The following is a 19,967-nucleotide window of genomic DNA, read 5'->3' on the forward strand; positions in this document are numbered from 1 at the left end:
TCCAGGTAGGTGCAGTTTATTCCTCAGTGTGGTCCTTGCAGGTCGGTGCTGTGTAATGCAGCGTATTGTACAGTGTTCTCCTTCAAGGTAGGTGCTGTGTAGTGCAGTGTATTGTACAGTACAGTGTGCTCCTACCAGGTAGGTGCTGTTTAGTGGAGTGTATTGCTCAGTGTGCTCTTTACAGGCAGGTGCAATATAGTGCAGTTTATTGTACTATGTGTTGCTTCCAGCTAGGTGTTTTATTGTGCAGTGTATTGTACAGTGTGCACCTTCTAGGTAGGTGCTATGTATTGCAGTGTATTGTACAGTACAGTGTGTTCCTTCTATAGTGCAGTGTATTGTACAGAGTGCTTCTTCCAGATTTCTGCTGTGTAATGCAGTGCATTGTACAGTACAGTGTTCTTCTTCCATTTAGGTATGGTGCAGTGCAGTGTATTATACAGGACAGTGTGCTCCTTCCACTTAGGTGCTGTGTAGTGCAGTGTGTATTGTACTGTGTGCTCTTTACAGGTAGGTGTGGTATAGTGCAGTTTATTGTACTGTGTTCCTTTCAGGTAGGTGCTGTGTAGTGTATTGTACAGTATAGTATGTTCCTTCCAGGTAGGTGCTGTGTAGTACAGTGTATTCTACAGTGTGCGCCTTCCAGGTAGGTACTGTATACTGCAGTGTAATGTACAGTACAGTCTGCTCCTTCAAGGTACGTGCTGTGTAGTGAAGTGTGTTGTATAGTCTGCTCCTTCCAGGTAGAAGCTGTGTAGTGCAATGTATTGTACTATGTGCTCCGTCCAGGTAGGTGCGGTGCAGTGCAGTGTATTCTACAGTGTGCTCCTTCCAGGTAGGTGCTGTGTAGTGCAGTGTATTCTACAGTACAGTATGCTCCTTCCAGGTAGGCGCTGTGCAGTGTATTGCACAGTACAGTGTGCTCCTTCCAGGTAGGTACTGTGTAGTGCTGTGTATTCTACAGTGTGCCCCTTCCAGGTAGGTGCTGTATAGTGCAGGGTAATGCACAGTACAGTATGTTCCTTCCAGGTAGGTGCTGTGTAGTGCAGTGTATTGTATAGTCTGCCCCTTCCAGGTAGAAGATGTGTAGTGCAGTGTATTGTACTGTGTGCTCCCTCCAGGTAGGTGAGGTGTAATGCAGTGTATTCTACAGTGTGCTCCTTCCAGGTAGGTGCTCTGTAGTGCAGTGTATTTTACGGTACAGTGTGCTCCTTCCAGGTAGGTGCTCTGTAGGGCAGTGTATTTTACTATACAGTGTGCTCCTAACCACATAGGTGCTGTTAGGCCAGTGTATTGTACACTACAGTCTGCTCCTTCCAGGTAGGTGGGGTGTAGTGCAGTGTGTTGTACAGTACAGTGTGCTCCTTCCAGGTAGGTGAGGTGTAGTGCAGTGTATTGTACAGTACAGTGTGGTTCTTCCAGGTAGGTGAGGTGTAGTGCAGTGTATTGTATAGTGTGCTCCCTCCAGGTAGGTGAGGTGTAGTGCAGTGTATTGTATAGTCTGCTCCTTCCAGGTAGAAGCTGTGTAGTGCAGTGTACTCTACTGTGTGTATTGTACTGTGTGCTCCCTGAAGGTAGGTGAGATGTAGTGCAGTGCATTGTACAGTACAGTGTGCACCTGCCAGGTAGGTGCTCTGTAGTGCAGTGTATTTTACAGTACAGTGTGCTCCTAACCATGTAGGTGCTGTCAGGCCAGTGTATTGTACAGTACACAATCCAAAAAGGGAGCACCCTGTCTTACATTTCAGCTCGAATAGCCCCAAAGCACCATTATAAATGCAGTCATTAAAATGAATTCGAGTAACATTTTAAAAGGTCTTTCACCATAAATGGGTGCAGCAAGTGCTGTAACGTTGTAGAAAGTTTTTCACCATAAGTTGGTGCGGCGAATGCCGTATCTCCGGACACGTGTTTCTGGCGTTCAGCCGTCATCAGCGGAGAGAAAAGTGTGGAATACACAGTACATGTAGTGCAGTGTATTGTACAGTGTGCTCCTAACCAGGTAGGTGCTGTTAGCCAAGTGTATTATGCAGTACAGTGTGCTCCTTCCAGATAGGTGTGGTCTAGTGCATTGTATTATACAGTGCAGTGTGCTCCTTTGAGATAGGTGCTTTGTAGTGCAGTGCATTGTACAGTACAGTGTGCTCCTTCGAGGTAGGTACTGTGTAGTGCAGTGCATTGTACAGTGTGCTCCTTCCATGTAGGTGCAGTATATTTTACAGTGTGGTACTTGCAGGTAGGTGCTGTGTAGTGCAGTGTATTGGCAGGACAGTGTTCTCCTTCCAGGTAGGTGCTGTGTAATGCAGTGTATTGTATGGTACAGTGTGCTTCTTCCAGGTAGGTGCTGTGTAGTGCAGTGTATTGCTCAATGTGCTCTTTACAGGTAGGTGCAGTATAGTGCAGTTTATTGTACTATTTGTTCCTTCAAGGTAGGTGTTGTATTGTGCATTTTATTGTACAGTACAGTGTGCACCTTCTAGGTAGGTGCTGTGTAGTGCAGTGTATTGTAAAGTACAGTGTGCTCATATCTAGGTAGGTGAGGTTAGGCCAGTTTGTTGTGCAGTACAGTGTGCTCCTTCCAGATAGAAGCTGTGTAGTGCAGTGTATTGTACTGTGTGCTCCCTCCAGGTAGGTGAGGTGTAATGCAGTGTATTGTACAGTGTGCTCCTTCCAGGTAGGAGCTCTGTAGTGCAGTGTATTTTACGGTGCAATGTGCTCCTTCCAGGTAGGTGCTCTGTAGTGTAGCGTATTTTACTGTACAGTGTGCTCCTAACCACATGGGTGCTGTTAGGCTAGTGTATTGTAGACTACAGTCTGCTCCTTCCAGGTAGGTGGGGTGTAGTGCAGTGTGTTGTACAGTACAGTGTGCTCCCTCCAGGTAGGTGAGGTGTAGTGCAGTGTATTGTACAGTACAGTGTGGTTCTTCCAGGTAGGTACGGTGTACTGCAGTGTATTGTACAGTGTGCTCTTTCCAGGTAGGTGCGGTGTAGTGCAGTGTATAGTATAGTGTGCACCTTCCAGGTAGGTGCAGTGTAGTGTATTGTACAGTACAGTGTGCTCCTTCCAGGTAGGTGAGGTGTAGTGCTGTGTATTGTATAGTCTGCTCCTTCCAGCTAGAAGCTGTGTAGTGCAGTGTACTGTACTGTGTGTATTGTACTGTGTGCTCCCTGAAGGTAGGTGAGGTGTAGTGCAGTGCATTGTACAGTACAGTGTGCTCCGTCCAGGTAGGTGCTCTGTAGTGCAGTGTATTTTACAGTACAGTGTGCTCCTAACCATGTAGGTGCTGTCAGGCCAGTGTATTGTACAGTACACAGTCCAAAAAGGGAGCACCCTGTCTTACATTTCAGCTCGAATAGCCCCAAAGCACCATTATAAATGCAGTCATTAAAATTAATTTGAATAATTTTTTTTAAAGTCTTTCACCATAAATGGGTGCAGCAAGTGCTGTAACGTTGTAGAAAGTTTTTCACCATAAGTTGGTGCGGCGAATGCCGTATCTCCGGACACGTGTTTCTGGCGTTCGGCCGTCATCATTGGAGAGCAAAGTGTGGAATACACAGTACATGTAGTACATTGTAGCGCCTTGAGACCCGCACGGGTGAGTAGCGCGCTTTATAAATGTTAATGATTTGATTTGATTTAACCAGGTAGGTGCTGTTAGCCAAGTGTTTTATGCAGTACAGTGTCCTCCTTCCAGATAGGTGTGGTGTAGGACATTGTATTATACAGTGCAGTGTGCTCCTTCCAGATAGGTGCTGTGTAGTGCAGTGTATTGTACAGTGCAGTCTGCTCCTTTGAGGTAGGTGCTGTTGTACAGTGTGTTCCTTCCATGTAGGTGCGGTATATTTTACAGTGTGGTACTTCCAGGTAGGTGCTGTGTAGTGCAGTGTATTGACAGGACAGTGTTCTCCTTCCAGGTAGGTGCGGTGTAGTGCAGTGTATTGTATGGCACAGTTTGCTCCTTCCAGGTAGGTGCTGTGTAGTGCAGTGTATTGCTCAATGACCTCTTTACAGGTAGGTGCAGTATAGTGTAGTTTATTGTACTATTTGTTCCTTCAAGGTAGGTGTTGTATTGTGCATTTTATTGTACAGTACAGTGTGCACCTTCTAGGTAGGTGCTGTGTAGTGCAGTATATTGTAAAGTACAGTGTGCTCATATCTAGATAGGTGAAGTTAGGCCAGTTTGTTCTGCAGTACAGTGTTCGCCTTCCAGGTAGGTGTGGTGTAGTGCATTGTATTGTACAGTGCAGTGTGCTCCTTCCGGATAGGTGCTGTGTAGTGCAGGGTATTGTATAGTCTGCTCCTTCCAGGTAGAAGCTGTGTAGTGCAATGTATTGTACTGTGTGCTCCCTCCAGGTACGTGCAGTGTTTTCTACATTGTGGCCTTTCCAAGTAGGTGCTGTGTAGTGCAGTTTATTGTACAGTACAGTGTGCTCCTTCCAGGTATATGCTGCATAGTGCAGTGTATTTTATAGTGTTGTCCTCCCAGGTAGGTGCTGTATAGTGCTGTGTAATGCACAGTACAGTGTGCTCCTTCTAGTTTGGTGTTGTATACTGCAGTGTAATGTACAGTACAGTCTGCTCCTTCCCGGTAGAAGCTGTGTAGTCCAATGTATTGTACTTTGTACTCCCTCCAGGTAGGTGCGGTGCAGTGTATTCTACAGTGTGCTCCTTCCAGGTAGGTGCTGTGTAGTGCAGTGTATTGTACAGTATAGTGTGCTCCTTCCAGGTAGAAGCTGTGTAGTGCAGTGTATTGTACAGTACAGTGTGCTCCTTACAGGTAGGTGCTGTGTACTTCAATGTATTCTATAGTGTTTTCCTTCCAGGTAGGTGCTGTATAGTGCAGGGTAATGCACAGTACCGTGTGCTCCTTCCAGACAGGTGCTGTATAGTGTTGTGTAAGGCACAGTACAGTGTGCTCCTTCCAGGTAGGTGCTGTATAGTGCAGTGTATTGTATAGGCTGCTCCTTCGAGGTAGAAGCTGTGAAGTGCAGTGTATTGTACTCTGTGCTCCCTCCAGGTAGGTGAGGTGTAATGCAGTGTATTGTACAGTGTGCTCCTTCCAGGTAGGTGCTCTGTAGTGCAGTGTATTTTACTATACAGTGTGCTCCTAACCACATAGGTGCTGTTAGGCCAGTGTATTGTACACTACAGTCTGCTCCTTCCAGGTAGGTGGGGTGTAGTGCAGTGTGTTGTACAGTACGTGTGCTCCCTCCAGGTAGGTGAGGTGTAGTGCAGTGTATTGTACAGTACAGTGTGGTTCTTCCAGGTAGGTACGGTGTTCTGCAGTGTATTGTACAGTGTGCTCTTTCCAGTTAGGTGCAGTGTAGTGCAGTGTATAGTGTGCACCTTCCAGGTAGGTGCGGTGCAGTGCAGTGTATTGTACAGTACAGTGTGCTCCTTCCAGGTAGGTGAGGTGTAGTGCAGTGTATTGTATAGTCTGCTCCTTCCAGCTAGAAGCTGTGTAGTGCAGTGTACTGTACTGTGTGTATTGTACTGTGTGGTCCTTCCAGGTGGGTGCTATATAGTGCTGTGTAATGCACTGTACACTGTGCTCCTTCCAGGTAGGTGCTGTATAGTGCTGTTTAATGCACAGTAGTGTGCTCCTTCCAGGTAGGTGCGGTATAGTGCTGTGTAATGCACAGTACTGTGTGCTCCAACCAGGTAGGTGCTGTGTAGTGCAGTGTATTGTACAGTACAGTGTGCTCCTAACAGGTAGGTGCTGTGTAGTGCAGTGTAATGTATAGTCTCCTCCTTCGAGGTAGAAGTTGTGTAGTGCAGTGTATTGTACTGTGTGCTCCAACCAGGTAGGTGCTGTGTAGTGCAGTGTATTGTACAGTGTGATCCTTCCAGGTAGGTGCTGTATAGTGCAGTGTATTGTACAGTACAGTGTGATCCTTTCAGGTAGGTGCTGTATAGTGCAGTGCATTCTACAGTATTGTTCTTCCATGTTGGTGCTGTGCAGTGTAGTGTCTCGTACAGTACAGTGTGCTCCTTCCATGTGCTGTATAGTGCAGGGTAATGCACAGTACATTGTGCACCTTCCACGTAGGTGCTGTGTAGTGCAGTGTATTGTGTAGTCTGCTACTTCCAGGCAGAAGCAGTGCAGTGCATTGTACTGTGTGCTCCCTCCAGATGGGTGAGGTCTAGTGCAGTGTATGGTATAGAACAGTGTGCTTCTTCCTGGTAGGTGCTGTGTAGTGCAGTGTATTGTGCAGTACAACGTGCTCCATCCAGGTATGTCTGGTGTAGTTTAGTGTATTGTACAATACCGTGTACTGCTTCCAGGTAGTTGCTGCGCAGTGCAGTGTATTCTACAGTATGCTCCTTCCAGGTAGGTGCTGTGTAGTGCAGTGCATTGTACAAGATAGTATGCTCCTTCCAGATAGGTGCTGTTAGGCAGTGTATTGTACAATACAGTGTGCTCCTTCCAGGTAGGTGCTGTGTAGTGCAGTGTATCGTCAGTATGGTCTTTACAGGTAGGTGCAGTATAGTGCAGTTTATTGTACTCTGTGTTCCTTCCAGGTAGGGGCTGTGTAGTGCTGTGTGTAATACAGTACTGTGGGGTCCTTCCCGGTAGGTGCAGTTTATTCTACAGTGGGGTCCTTGCAGGTCAGTGCTGTGTAGTGCAGCGTATTGTACAGTACAGTGTTCTCCTGCAAGGTGGGTGCTGTGTAGTGTATTGTATAGTACAGTGTGCTCATTCCAGGTAGGTGGTGTAGTGCAGTGTGTTGTACAGTGCAGTGTTCTCCTTCTAGAGAGGTGTTGCGTAGTGCAGTGTATTCTACAGTACAGCGTGCTCCTTCCAGGTAGGTGCTGTGAAGTGTAGTATATTGTACAATACAGTGTGTTCCTTCCAGATAGGTGTGGTGTAGTGCAGTGTATTGTACAGTACATTCTGCTCCTTCGAGGTAGGTGCTGTGTAGTGCAGTGCATTGTACAGTGTGCTCCTTCCATGTAGGTGTGGTATATTTTACAGTGTGGTACTTGCAGGTAGGTGTTGTGTAGTGCAGTGTATTGACAGGACAGTGTTCTCCTTCCAGGTAGGAGCTGTGTAGTGCAGTGTATTGCTCAATGTGCTCTTTACAGGTAGGTGCAGTATAGTGCAGTTTATTGTACTATTTGTTCCTTCAAGGTAGGCGTTGTATTGTGCATTTTATTGTACAGTACAGTGTGCACTTTCTAGGTAGGTGCTGTGTAGTGCAGTGTATTGTAAAGTACAGTACAGTGTGCTCATATCTAGGTAGGTGAGGTTAGGCCAGTTTGTTGTGCAGTACAGTGTGCTCCTTCCAGGTAGGTGCTGTGTAGTGCAGTGTATTGTACAGTGTGCTCCTAACCAGGTAGGTGCTGTTAGCCCAGTGAATTGTGCAGAAAATACAGTGTTCTCCTTCCAGGTAGGTGTGGTGTAGTGCATTGTATTGTACAGTGCAGTGTGCTCCTTCCGGATAGGTGCTGTGTAGTGCAGTGTACTGTACAGTACAGTCTGCTCCTTCGAGGTAGGTGCTGTGTAGTGCAGTGCATTGTACAGTACAGTGTGCTCCTTCTATAGTGCATTGTATTGTACAATGTACTCCTTCCAGGTAGGTATTGTGTAGTACAGTGTGCTCCTAACCAGGTAGGTGCTGTTAGCAAAGTGTATTGTGCAGTACAGTGTTCTCCTTCCAGGTAGGTGTGGTGTAGTGCATTGTATTGTACAGTGCAGTGTGCTCCTTCCAGATTGGTGTTGTGTAGCGCAGTGTATTGTACAGTACAATGTGCTGCTTCCGGGTAGGTGCAGTATAGTTCAGTTTATTATACCACGTGTTCCTTCCAGGTAGGTGCTTTGTAGTTCAGTTTATTGTACAGTACAGTGTTTTCCTTCTAGGTAGGTGTTGTTAGTGCAATGTATTGTACAGTAAAATGTGCTCCTTCTAGTTAGGTGCTGTGTAGTGCAGTGTATTGTACTCTACAGTGTGCTCATTCCAGTATAGTAAAGTGTTCTCCTTCCAGGTAGGTGGGGTGTAATGCAGTGTGTTGTACAGTGCAGTGTGCTCCTTCCAGGTAGCTGCGGTGTAGTGTATTATACAGTGTGCTCCTTTCAGGTAGGTGCGGTGCATTCCAGTGTATTTTACAGTGCAGCGTGTTCCTTCCAGGTAGGTGGTGTGTAGTGCAGTGTATTTTACAGTACAGTCTGCTCCTTCCAGGTAGGTGCTGTGTAGTGCAGTGTATTGTGCTGGGTGCTCCTTGCAGGTAGGTGCTGTGTAGTGCAGTGTATTGTATATTCTGTTCCTTCCAGGTAGGTGCTGTGTAGTGCAGTGTATTTTACAGTACAGTCTGCTCCTTCCAGGTAGGTGCTGTGTAGTGCAGTGTATTGTGCTGTGTGCTCCTTCCAGGTAGGTGCTGTGTAGTGCAGTGTATTGTACAGTAGTGTGTGGTCCTTCCAGGTAGGTGCTGTATAGTTTAGTGTATTGTACAGTACAGTGTGCTCCTTCCAGGTAGGTGCGGTGTAGTGCAGTGTATTGTACAGTGTGCTCCTAACCAGGTAGGTGCTGTTAGCCCAGTGAATTGTGCAGAAAATACAGTGTTCTCCTTCCAGGTAGGTGTGGTGTAGTGCATTGTATTGTACAGTGCAGTGTGCTCCTTCCGGATAGGTGCTGTGTAGTGCAGTGTACTGTACAGTACAGTCTGCTCCTTCGAGGTAGGTGCTGTGTAGTGCAGTGCATTGTACAGTACAGTGTGCTCCTTCTATAGTGCATTGTATTGTACAATGTACTCCTTCCAGGTAGGTATTGTGTAGTACAGTGTGCTCCTAACCAGGTAGGTGCTGTTAGCAAAGTGTATTGTGCAGTACAGTGTTCTCCTTCCAGGTAGGTGTGGTGTAGTGCATTGTATTGTACAGTGCAGTGTGCTCCTTCCAGATTGGTGTTGTGTAGCGCAGTGTATTGTACAGTACAATGTGCTGCTTCCGGGTAGGTGCAGTATAGTTCAGTTTATTATACCACGTGTTCCTTCCAGGTAGGTGCTTTGTAGTTCAGTTTATTGTACAGTACAGTGTTTTCCTTCTAGGTAGGTGTTGTTAGTGCAATGTATTGTACAGTAAAATGTGCTCCTTCTAGTTAGGTGCTGTGTAGTGCAGTGTATTGTACTCTACAGTGTGCTCATTCCAGTATAGTAAAGTGTTCTCCTTCCAGGTAGGTGGGGTGTAATGCAGTGTGTTGTACAGTGCAGTGTGCTCCTTCCAGGTAGCTGCGGTGTAGTGTATTATACAGTGTGCTCCTTTCAGGTAGGTGCGGTGCATTCCAGTGTATTTTACAGTGCAGCGTGTTCCTTCCAGGTAGGTGGTGTGTAGTGCAGTGTATTTTACAGTACAGTCTGCTCCTTCCAGGTAGGTGCTGTGTAGTGCAGTGTATTGTGCTGGGTGCTCCTTGCAGGTAGGTGCTGTGTAGTGCAGTGTATTGTATATTCTGTTCCTTCCAGGTAGGTGCTGTGTAGTGCAGTGTATTTTACAGTACAGTCTGCTCCTTCCAGGTAGGTGCTGTGTAGTGCAGTGTATTGTGCTGTGTGCTCCTCCCAGGTAGGTGCTGTGTAGTGCAGTGTATTGTACAGTAGTGTGTGGTCCTTCCAGGTAGGTGCTGTATAGTTCAGTGTATTGTACAGTACAGTGTGCTCCTTCCAGGTAGGTGCGGTGTAGTGCAGTGTATTGTACAGTGTGCTCCTTCTAGGTAGGTGCGGTGTAAGGTGCTGTGTAGTGCAGTGTATTGTATAGTGTGCTCCTTCCAGGTAGGTGCTGTTAGTGCAGTGTATTGTACAGTGCAGTGTCTTCTTCCAGGTAGGTGCCGTGTAGTGCAGTGTATTGTACTCTCCAGTGTGCTCATTCCGGTATAGTAAACTGTTCTCCTTCCAGGTAGGTGGGGTGTAGTGCAGTGTATTGTACAGTACAGAGTGCTCCTTCCAGGTAGCTGCGGTTTTGTGTAGTGTATTATACAGTGTGTTCTTTCCAGGTAGGTGCAGTGCAGTCCAGTGTATTGTACAGTGCAGCGTGTTCCTTCCAGGTAGGTGGTGTGTAGTGCATTGAATTGTGCTGTGTGCTTCTTGCAGGTAAGTGCTGTGTAGTGCAGTGTATTGTATATTCTGCTCCTTCCAGGTAGGTGCTGTGTAGTGCAGTGTATTTTACAGTACAGTCTGCTCCTTCCAGGTAGGTGCTGTGTAGTGCAGTGTATTGTGCTGTGTGCTCCTTCCAGGTAGGTGCGGTGTAAGGTGCGGTGTAGTGCAGTGTATTGCACAGTACAGTGTGCTCCTTCCAGGTAGGTGCTGTTAGTGCAGTGTATTGTACAGTACTGTGGTCCTTCCAGGTAGGTGCTGTATACTTCAGTGTATTGTACAGTACAGTGTGCTCCTTCCAGGTAGGTGCTGTGTAGTGTAGTGTACTGTACAGTACAGTGTGCTCCTTCCCGGTAGGTGCTGTGTAGTGCAGTGTATTGTACAGTGTGCTCCTTTCAGGTAGGTGCTGTGTAGTGCAGTGTTTTTTCCTTCCAGGTAGGTGCAGGGGTAGTGCAGTGTATTGTACAGTACAGTGTGCTCCTTCCAGGTAGGTGTGGTGTAGTGCAGTGTATTGTACAGTGTGCTACTTTCAGGTTAGTGCTGTGTAGTGCAGTGTATTGTAGTGTTTTTTCCTTCCATGTAGGTGTGGTGTAGTGCAGTGTGTTTTACAATGGGCTCCTTCCATAGTGGAGTGTGTTGTACAGTACAGTGTGCTCCTTCCAGGTAGGTGCTGTGTAGTGTACTGTACAGTACAGTGTGCTCCTTCCCGGTAGGTGCTGTGTAGTGCAGTGTATTTTACAGTGCAGTGTCTTCCTTCCAGGTAGGTGCTGTGTAGTGCAGTGTATGGTGCAGTACAGTGTGCTGCTTCTATGTAGGTTGTGTTAGTGCAGTGTATTGTACAGTGTGCTCCTTTCAGGTAGGTGCTGTGTAGTGCAGTGTTTTTCCTTCCAGGTAGGTGCAGGGGTAGTGCAGTGTATTGTACAGTACAGTGTGCTCCTTCCAGGTAGGTGTGGTGTAGTGCAGTGTATTGTACAGTGTGCTACTTTCAGGTTAGTGCTGTGTAGTGCAGTGTATTGTAGTGTTTTTTCCTTCCAGGTAGGTGTGGTGTAGTGCAGTGTGTTTTACAATGGGCTCCTTCCATAGTGGAGTGTGTTGTACAGTACAGTGTGTTCCCTCCAGGTAGGCGCTGTGTAGTGCAGAGTATTGTGCAGTAAGCGCTCCTTCCAGGTAGGTGCTGTGTAGTGCAGTGTATTGTAGAGTGCAGTGTGCTCCTTCTAGAGAGGTGCTGTATAGTTTTGCCTCGTGTCAATAACCTGAATATGAAATATAAATAACATGTATTTAGCTTTAAATCTCTAACTCTGAGTCTCTTCCCTGCAGTGATGGTGACTCTGGATCCAGACACAGCACATCCTCGGCTCCGCCTGTCTGAGGGGGGGAGACGTGTGAGAGGGACACACACAGCACAGCCCCTGCCGGACACCCCCAAGAGATTCACCTCCTGGCCCTGTGTGCTGGGGGGCGAGGGGTTCACCTCAGGCAGACATTACTGGGAGCTGCAGCTGCTGCAGGAGGGGCTGGGATGGGCTGTGGGGGTCGCAGCAGAGTCTGTGGAGAGGAAGGGGGGGGTCTCATGGTCACCTGAGGGGGGGGTCTGGGCTGTGCAGAGGGGGTGGGATGGTGAGTACTGGGCTCTCACCTCTCCTCTGACCCCCCTGTCCCCTCGTGAGGGGCCCCTGAAGCTGGGGGTGTATCTGGACTACGAGGGGGGGCGGCTGTCCCTGTACAATGCGGACTCCATGGAGCTTCTCTACACTTTCCCCCGGACCCCCTTCACCCGCAGGATCTTCCCCATCTTCCATCTCTGGGGGGGAGAAGAGCTGAGGCTGGAGTAGGAGGTGGGGGGGGCGGGGGAGGGAGGGGCCGTGGTAGCTCCTGTGGGGGGAGGGGATGTGACCTTCCATCTCAGATTTAACCCCTTCTGCTCCTGATTCTTCATTTAATTAACATTTAGCACTGACTCTGAGCACACCTGACTCCAGATACAGGCACTACCGATTCCTGTCACAGGCACTGGTGGCTCCATTTTAAATAATTCTGACTACAACTACAGGCACCACCTACTCCAGTCACAGGCACTACCAATTCTAGTCACAGGCAATCCTGTCTCAGTAATGATGGCTCCAGGCACTCAAGGCACAGGCACTGCTGGCTCATTTACAGATAACCCTAACTTCAAATTCAGGTACTGTTCACTAAAGATGGGCACTACTGATGGGAAACACTGTCACTGCATATTCTAAAAACAGGCACTGCTCACTCACATACAGATAACTATGCACAGGTATAACAGACTCATGTCCCAGGCACTCCAGACTCAAACCACATGCACTGCTAACAGAGAGCGCATCTGAATCCAAGCACAGATACACCTGACTCCAGGCACAGGCACTGCTAGCTCTAAGCACAGGCACTGCTGATTCAAAACTCAGCTACTGTTGATTCAAACTGGCCACCGTTAATTCCAGTTACTGGCACTGCTTGTTCAATACACAGGCAATGCTGACTCCTTGTCAGCTAATGTAAGCTTCAAGAACAGGCACTGCTGACCACGCACATGGACTACTGTTGTAAAACACTGTTGCTGTGTACTCCACAAACAGCCACTGCTCTCACATAACTCCAACTGCAATCACAGGCACTCCTGGTTGCAAGTACACATATTGCTCAGTACTTTCACAGGCACTATCTGTTCAGTGACTAGGCACTACTAACTCCAAGCACATGCTCTACTGATATAAAACAGTGTCACAGCTTACTCTGCAAACAGATACTGTTCACTTAATTACAGGTAACCCAGACTCCAAGCACAGGCACTGCTGACTCCAACCACGATAATTCCACTGGCACAGGCACTGCTCATTACAGTTCTGCTAATGCTGACTCCAACCATGCACTGCTGATGCAAGAAACAAATACCTCTGATTCAAAACACAGGAACTAATGTCGCCAGTAACAGGCACTGTTCATTCAAAATTGGTACTGCTCATACAGGCACTTTCCCTCGGCCCCTTCACTCACAGGATCTTCTCCATCTTCCGTCTCTTGGGGGGATGAGAGGAGCTGAGGCTGGTGTAGGAGCTGCAGGGGGGAGGGGCTGTAGCTCCTGTGAGGGGAGGGGCTGTGACATTCCATCTCAGATTTAACCCCTTCTGTTCCTGATTCTTCATTTAACTAACATTCAGCACTGACTCCGTGAGCACACCTGACTCCAAATGCAGGCACTACCGATTCCTGTCACAGACACTGGTCGCTCCATTTCAAATAATACTGACTCCAAATACAGGCACCACCTACTCCAGTCACAGACACTACCGATTCTAGTCACAGGCACTGCTGGCCCAAGTCACAGGCACTCGTCAGTCTACTTACAGTAACTTCTGTCTCAGTAATGATGGTCCAGGCACTCGAGGCACAGGCACTGCTGGCTCATTTACAGATAACCATAACTTCAAATTCAGGTACTGTTCACTAAAGATGGGCACTACTGATGTGAAACACTGTCAGTGCATATTCCAAAAACAGGCACTGCTCACTCAAATACAGATAACTATACACAGGTATAACAGACTCATGTCACAGGCACTCCAGACTCCAGCCACATGCACTGCTAACTCAGAGCGCTTCTGAATCCAAGCACAGATACACCTGACGCCATGCACAGGCACTGCTGATTCAAAACTCAACTACTGTTTATTCAAACTGGGCACCTTTGATTCCAGTTACTGCCACTGCTTATTCAAAATACTGCTTGTCCAATACACAGGCACTGCTGACCCAAACACAATAAATCCTGACACTACAGATAATGTTGACTCCAACCCGATAGGCATGATCATTATTGAGGCAAAACACAATACATGTTTACATCATGAACAGGCACTGCTCAGTCAGTTACAGCTAACCTTGGCTCCAGGCATAGGTACTCCAGACTCCTATCATAGGCACTCTTGACTCTAAAGACAGACACTGCTAACTCCAATCATGTTTTAGTCAAAGTAAAACCACTGCTGACGTGTGGCAGGCACTGCTGACTCCGAGCATTGGTACTGCTGATTCAGACACAGAAACTGCTGCCTCAAGTAATGGGCACTGCTCATTCAAAAGAGGCAAAGCTGACTCAAAGCACACACACTGCTACCTCATTTCTAAATAATCCTTACTCCAAGCACAGGCATTGCTTGCTCCAGGTAGAGGCACTGCTGTCTTAATTAAATATAACCCAGACTCCAAGCATAGGCCGCGCTGACTCTTTGCACTGGCACTGCTGATTCAGTTAAGGAGTTCCTGGACTCCAAGCCTAGGCAATGTTGAATTAAAACATAGGCACTGGAGACTTCACTAATACTGACTTCAAACACAGGTTTTTCTGCCTTAATTATTGATAACCTAGCACTTGAAGTCAGCAGTGCCTGTGATTTGTGTCAGAGATAACGCCCACGGCTGACTCCAAATCACAGGAACTATAGACTCCAGGCACAGACACTTCAGACACAGGCACTGCTGATTTAAAAAAGACAACAGGTATTGATGGCTTCAATCACGGAAACACCTCATTCAAAACACAGGCACTGCTGACACCTGACTTCAAGCACAGGGGCTTCTGGTTTAAGACACAGGCACTGCTCACTCCAAGCACAGTCACTTGTCACCCATTACAGATAATGCTGTCTGCAAATACAGGCACTGTTAAACACAAGCACTACTGATGTGAATTAGTGTCACTGCTTACTCCATGAATAGACACTGTTCACTTAATTCCAGGTATCCCAGACTCCAGGCACAGGCACTGCTGACTCATTACAGATAGTGCTGACTCCAATCCCAGAGGTCCCGACTACAGGCACAGGATCTGCTGACTACAGTACTCATAATGCTGACTCCAAGCACAGGCACTGCTGATGCAAAAAACAAATACTGCCAATTTAAAACAGGAAGACAAGACTGAAGCTACTGACTTCAGTCACAGGCACTGCTGATTCAATATAGGCACCTCTGATACAGGCACTACTCACCTCATCCAAAAGCACAGCTGAATCAAATTACAAGTACTATTGGCTCCAAACACAGGCACTGGTGACTCAGTTATGGATATTTTTTATAATGTTTACACCAAGCACAGAATTTCCTGTCTCCAGTGCATCTAAGACTTTCTCCCAAGCACATGCACTGCTGCCTCAGTTATAGATGATCCTGATTCCAAATACAGGCACTGCTAACCCGCAACAAAGACACTACTGACTCCGCTCAGTGGCACTTAACTTCAAGCCCAGCCACTTTTCTTTCAAAAGACATGCACTGCTCACTCCATGCACAGTCACTCATGGCTCATTACAGATAATGCTGACTACTACAAATACAGGCATTTCTAAATATGGGCACTACTGAGATGAAATGCTGTCAGTGCTTAATCCACAAGCAGGCACTACTCATTCACATACACATAACCTTTCTCCAAATGCAGGTACTGGTAACTCCAGTCATAGGCACTTCTGTCTCCTAGCATGAGCATTACAGGCATTCCTGACATCAATCACAGGCACTTCCGGTTCAAAACACATGTACTGCTGACTCCAGTATAGCTTACTTTGACTCCAAACAGGCACTGCTGGCATTAAACAGTCAATGTGGACTTCAATAACAGGCACTACTCACTAAATTATAAATCCATATACAGACATTCATGACTCCGGTGCAGTTAATGCTCACTCCTGGTCCATGCACTGCTAACTGAATTACATGTAATTCTAATTCACAGGCACTGCTGACTGCCAGCCGAGGCAATTCTAATTCAAACCGCAGGCACTGTTGACAGCTGTGCTGCTAATGCTAGCTCCAAGCAAAGGCACTGCTGATGCAAAAGACAAATATTGCTGATTCAAAACGCAGGAACTATTGTCTCCAGTAACAGGTACACTTGATTTTAGGCACTTGTCTTCAAGCAAGGCACTGCTGACTCAACCCACAGGAATTGCTGACTCAAGCACATTCACTGTTCTCTCAATTGTATATAATTCTTACTCCAAGCACAGGCACTGCTGACTGCTCCCCTGATTGTGCGTGAGAATGTTTAGAGGTGCACACTGTGGAAAAAGCCAAGGTGGGGCCTTTTGTTAATTTTAGAGGCGTCAATAAAAGACATGAAACTAAAAGGTATAAAGGTGTCTATGAGCATTATTTGGCAGAGCGGCGTCTTCGTTCCAGAGAGGGCTAAGAGATCACGTAGGAGGCCAAGGGCTGGCACATCGAGTGACCCTCGGGATGGGCTTCTCAGCCTCCCAAGGACACAGAACTGTTGAACAAAGGAATAAAGACAACATCTGGCTTCATACAGAACAGTAATTCCTTTAAGGTCAGCAGATGTGGTGGGCAAGGCCTCCCAGGAAACATTCAAGCTATCTCTGGTGCTAGGGTTAGCCGAGACAGAGGAGAGGAAGGAGACTTTGGAGGAGAATTAGGAAGAAGTATTGAGACACCGTTATCATGCTTCAATATGTCCTATCATGTTTCTTACTACTAAATATTGGAGCCACTATCTTGTTTAGTTTATAATAATGTACGTATTATGGGCACGCCGATAGGTTTTTGACTATAATAAAATCATAAAAGCATATTTGTAGCGTGGGTTCTTGCGCACGTCTGTTCATGGTGATTAGAAATTAGGAGTCCACGGTCTATGAGTTTCACAGGTCTGATGGTTGCCCAGTACACACCTTCCACACGTAAAAGTGCCATGGGTTGTGTGTGTTTCCAGCAGCAACGTTCTCTGTCTCGTGTTGTTATGTTGACTTAGTCTGTGCTGGCAGAGGGTCTAGGAAGACTGTAGCCCAGGCCGTCTTCTGAATAAAATCCCGAAAACATATCACTGTAACTCAGTATTTCACCTCTTGTCACCACCAGCCTTGAGCTGCTGGTAATCAGTGATGGTATCACCGTCAGATACCAGTAATGATGTCACTTATCGTAACAGTGGGTAGTTTAAAAATCCAGTAACCCTATTGACCGTTATTACCACCATTCCACTTCATTCCCTGGAACTTATAAATGATGTCCAGTTTCTCTCCAGCTTGACGCTGAGTTGAAGACACCCCAATCCTTCTCAGCATCCCCAGTTTTCCAGCAGGCGCTTAACACAAAGATACCTGATCTCTGCTGCCATCTCTCTGAGTCCTCACCACAGACTGACCAAACAAAAGCCTGAACAATGTGTCTGAGCGTAATCAAGAAATAAAGTGAATTCCAGCTTTGGGCCTCTCACCGGGTCTGATTAGAGGTGGGCGGAAGTAAAAACAACTCACCTCTCTGAAGAAGCCGGAAGAGTGTCAGGATAAATATGAATCCCGTTATATTAATGTGCCACAGAGTTGATGGTGAAATTATTGTTGTCAGACAAGTGGGTGGGAATCATTACTGACGCCTTGGTCCCTGCACACGGCACATGAGGACTGACACAACTCCACTAGTTATTACTACACCCTCCGAGGGAACTCTTAACCCTGCATCTGCTGAGGAGTACTGTGTGTATGTGCACATCAGGCTTCTATGTTCGGTAAACCGAGCACCATTGAGTATGATAAGGGCTCTCCAGGTCATTGATAAGTTAGCACATTTGAATGAAAACCTATTATTGGCCATAGTTGTGTCAAACTATAACATTAGCAGGACTCCTATCAGAGACGCAATAGTAAAAGCACTGAGTGGGCACAGAGGCCAACTGGAAATACTCCTGATTGGACCCCAGTGTCCATGATTCCTAGTGTGGCCTTACCTAGCCCTACATGTGCGTAGATGCACAAAAGCTTTACAAAATCACCCACATTGTCCAAGATGGACCTGAACTACCACACAGGGAGTGAGCAGATGTCTGTGGCAGCTCTTCCTATGTGGATCACTAGACCTACATATCAGTTACAGCATTTCCATTTACCCTCAATGTGTGATCCTGGGTAAATCAAAGTTAACAGTGCCTAGAGATGGCTAGGACCCCAATTTAGGTGGTGTACAAATAAAAGGATTTCTGTTCTGTGGTATGTTATGTGTTACGTTGTGTGTATTTGTTCTCTCCTCTTCAGTGGGTGCCCACATTCCTGTGAACAGAACAATTTATTGTAGAGTTTTCTTCAGGACTCACCGCTGCACATTGGCCTGTGGTTGTCGCAAGTGTGGCCATAACTGTCTCCAATACTCTAGTGTCCTGCAAAGACTAAACATCGATTGTCCTGCATCGGCATTTGGGAAATGACAGGAAGTGCACAGAGAAGGTAGCGCTGCACATTTTACGCTGCGTGATGACATTGCCCCCACTGTCTATGCATAGGACGGGGCGGGGACTATAGCATATATTCAGGGGAAGAGGAGGGTGGACTTTAAAGTGTGGGGAAGGGAAGATGGACTGTAAAAGAGTTCATGCTTGGGGACTACAACACAAGTCATCTTAATTCAAAGTTTTTTTTTTATTATTGGCAAAGCTTGTAGGTCTGGCTCACAAATGAAAAAAGCAATCTAGAGTTGTTGGCTGTAGGAAGCTGGCTAGCTATGTAGTGTAGCAATGTAAGGGGACACTACGCAGATAGTCCGTGGTGACCCTTAGTGGCTGACAAGGGTTCAAATAATAACCCTAAAAGCTCTCGTTTGAGGTACTGTGCGTGCACAAGGCCACCTTTGGGGGCTCTGGAATGTCCAGGTGCAGTGGTGAGTTACAGAGTTGGGTGTTTCATTCACTTCAATGGAGATTGGCCCAGTTTGAAAGAGGCTGCAAGCATGGACGGGGGAGGGGTCAGTCCGGGGGAACCCACAGGGGGGCTTGATCCTTGAGCTCTCAGGCATGTAGGAACACCGTAGGTCCACTTCTTCTCAGTGGGGGGCTGGGGTGCAGTAGTGTCTTTTGGTGTCGGGTTTGTGTGCTGGTGTCACTCACAGTTGGAGGGGGCCTGAAGAAAGAGGCTGCAGGCGGTGACTGGAAGTCAGGCTTGGCCAACCCCAAGGATGGGCTCAGCTCTTGTGGGTCTCAGGCCCTGTGGGCACTGTCACCTCCCTCAGACTCAGGCTGTGGGGCACGGGTGCAGAGGCACTTTAGGTGTTAGGTGGCAGCGGTCGGGGGACTCACTCTTTCTCTTGGGTTATGCAGAAGGGAGGCCGGCAGGTCAGCTGGGCCAGTCTTGATGTGGCTCTCACTGCCTTTGAAGTTCCTTGGCTTGCAGGTTGGTTTTCCTCGGTGTTGGTGTCCGGACTGAACACAACAAGCCTTGGCTGCTGCAGGGGGTCGGGTGTTGGTGTCTGCAGCTGCAGGGGAGTCGCTCCTCAACTCCAAGGGAGATTCTCTGGTGACTGGTGAAGCACTGACAGCCCCCCAGGTTTCTTGGAGTCTACACAGCAGCAGGATGAGTCTCTTTCTTCCACGATTGTTGGGGGCTACAGAGAGGCAGGGTTAGCGTCAAGTCAGTTGTTGCTTCTCTGTTCTCGGGACAGCACTCTTCTTCGTCCAGTCCTTTCCTTTGTCTGTCGAACTCTGAAGTCCTAGTATCTGGGGCCCCCGTAAATACTCAATTCAGGGGCATTAAGGGGAGTGAAGGGTAGTAGCCAATGGGCTCCTTACCCCTGGGCTCACTACATCCCATAAATGACCACTTCCTTTGGGGTGTGGGCATCACCCTGTCCCAGAATTCCTAATTCCACTACACACAAGATGGTGGGATTCTTATTTTCATGTTCTTTTCAGGCTGGTCACCCTAGGGGTGTGTCCAGCCTGGCAGAGCAACACGCCTCCTGCATAGCAAATTTCCCCCCCTGTCCTGGTGACAAATGGGCCTCAGGGCAGGGGGTTGCCTCTCCCAGGTCTGGGGGGAGGTGGAGGTCGCATACTAAAGGCGGCACAGACAGAATTCCCT

At 47.4% G+C, this 19,967-nt stretch overlaps 1 protein-coding gene across 2 annotated transcripts in view; it reads left to right on the forward strand.

Annotated features, from left to right (window-relative positions):
• LOC138282303 (E3 ubiquitin-protein ligase TRIM39-like) overlaps positions 1 to 19,967 on the forward strand; it is a 79,767-nt gene that overhangs the window by 41,770 nt on the left and 18,030 nt on the right. The window contains exon 4 of one of the 2 annotated variants that reach the window (XM_069219688.1): positions 11,401 to 16,693. The exons of the other annotated variant lie outside the window; for it this stretch is intronic. Within the exon in view, the coding sequence (XP_069075789.1) occupies positions 11,401 to 11,915 (515 nt within the window). The 3' untranslated portion in view covers positions 11,916 to 16,693. Of the gene's footprint in view, positions 1 to 11,400; positions 16,694 to 19,967 lie in introns of those variants that run through there. 2 annotated transcript variants of the gene reach the window in all.

The sequence above is a fragment of the Pleurodeles waltl genome, unplaced genomic scaffold, assembly GCF_031143425.1.
Source record: "Pleurodeles waltl isolate 20211129_DDA unplaced genomic scaffold, aPleWal1.hap1.20221129 scaffold_97, whole genome shotgun sequence".
Taxonomy (NCBI): Eukaryota; Metazoa; Chordata; class Amphibia; order Caudata; family Salamandridae; genus Pleurodeles; species Pleurodeles waltl.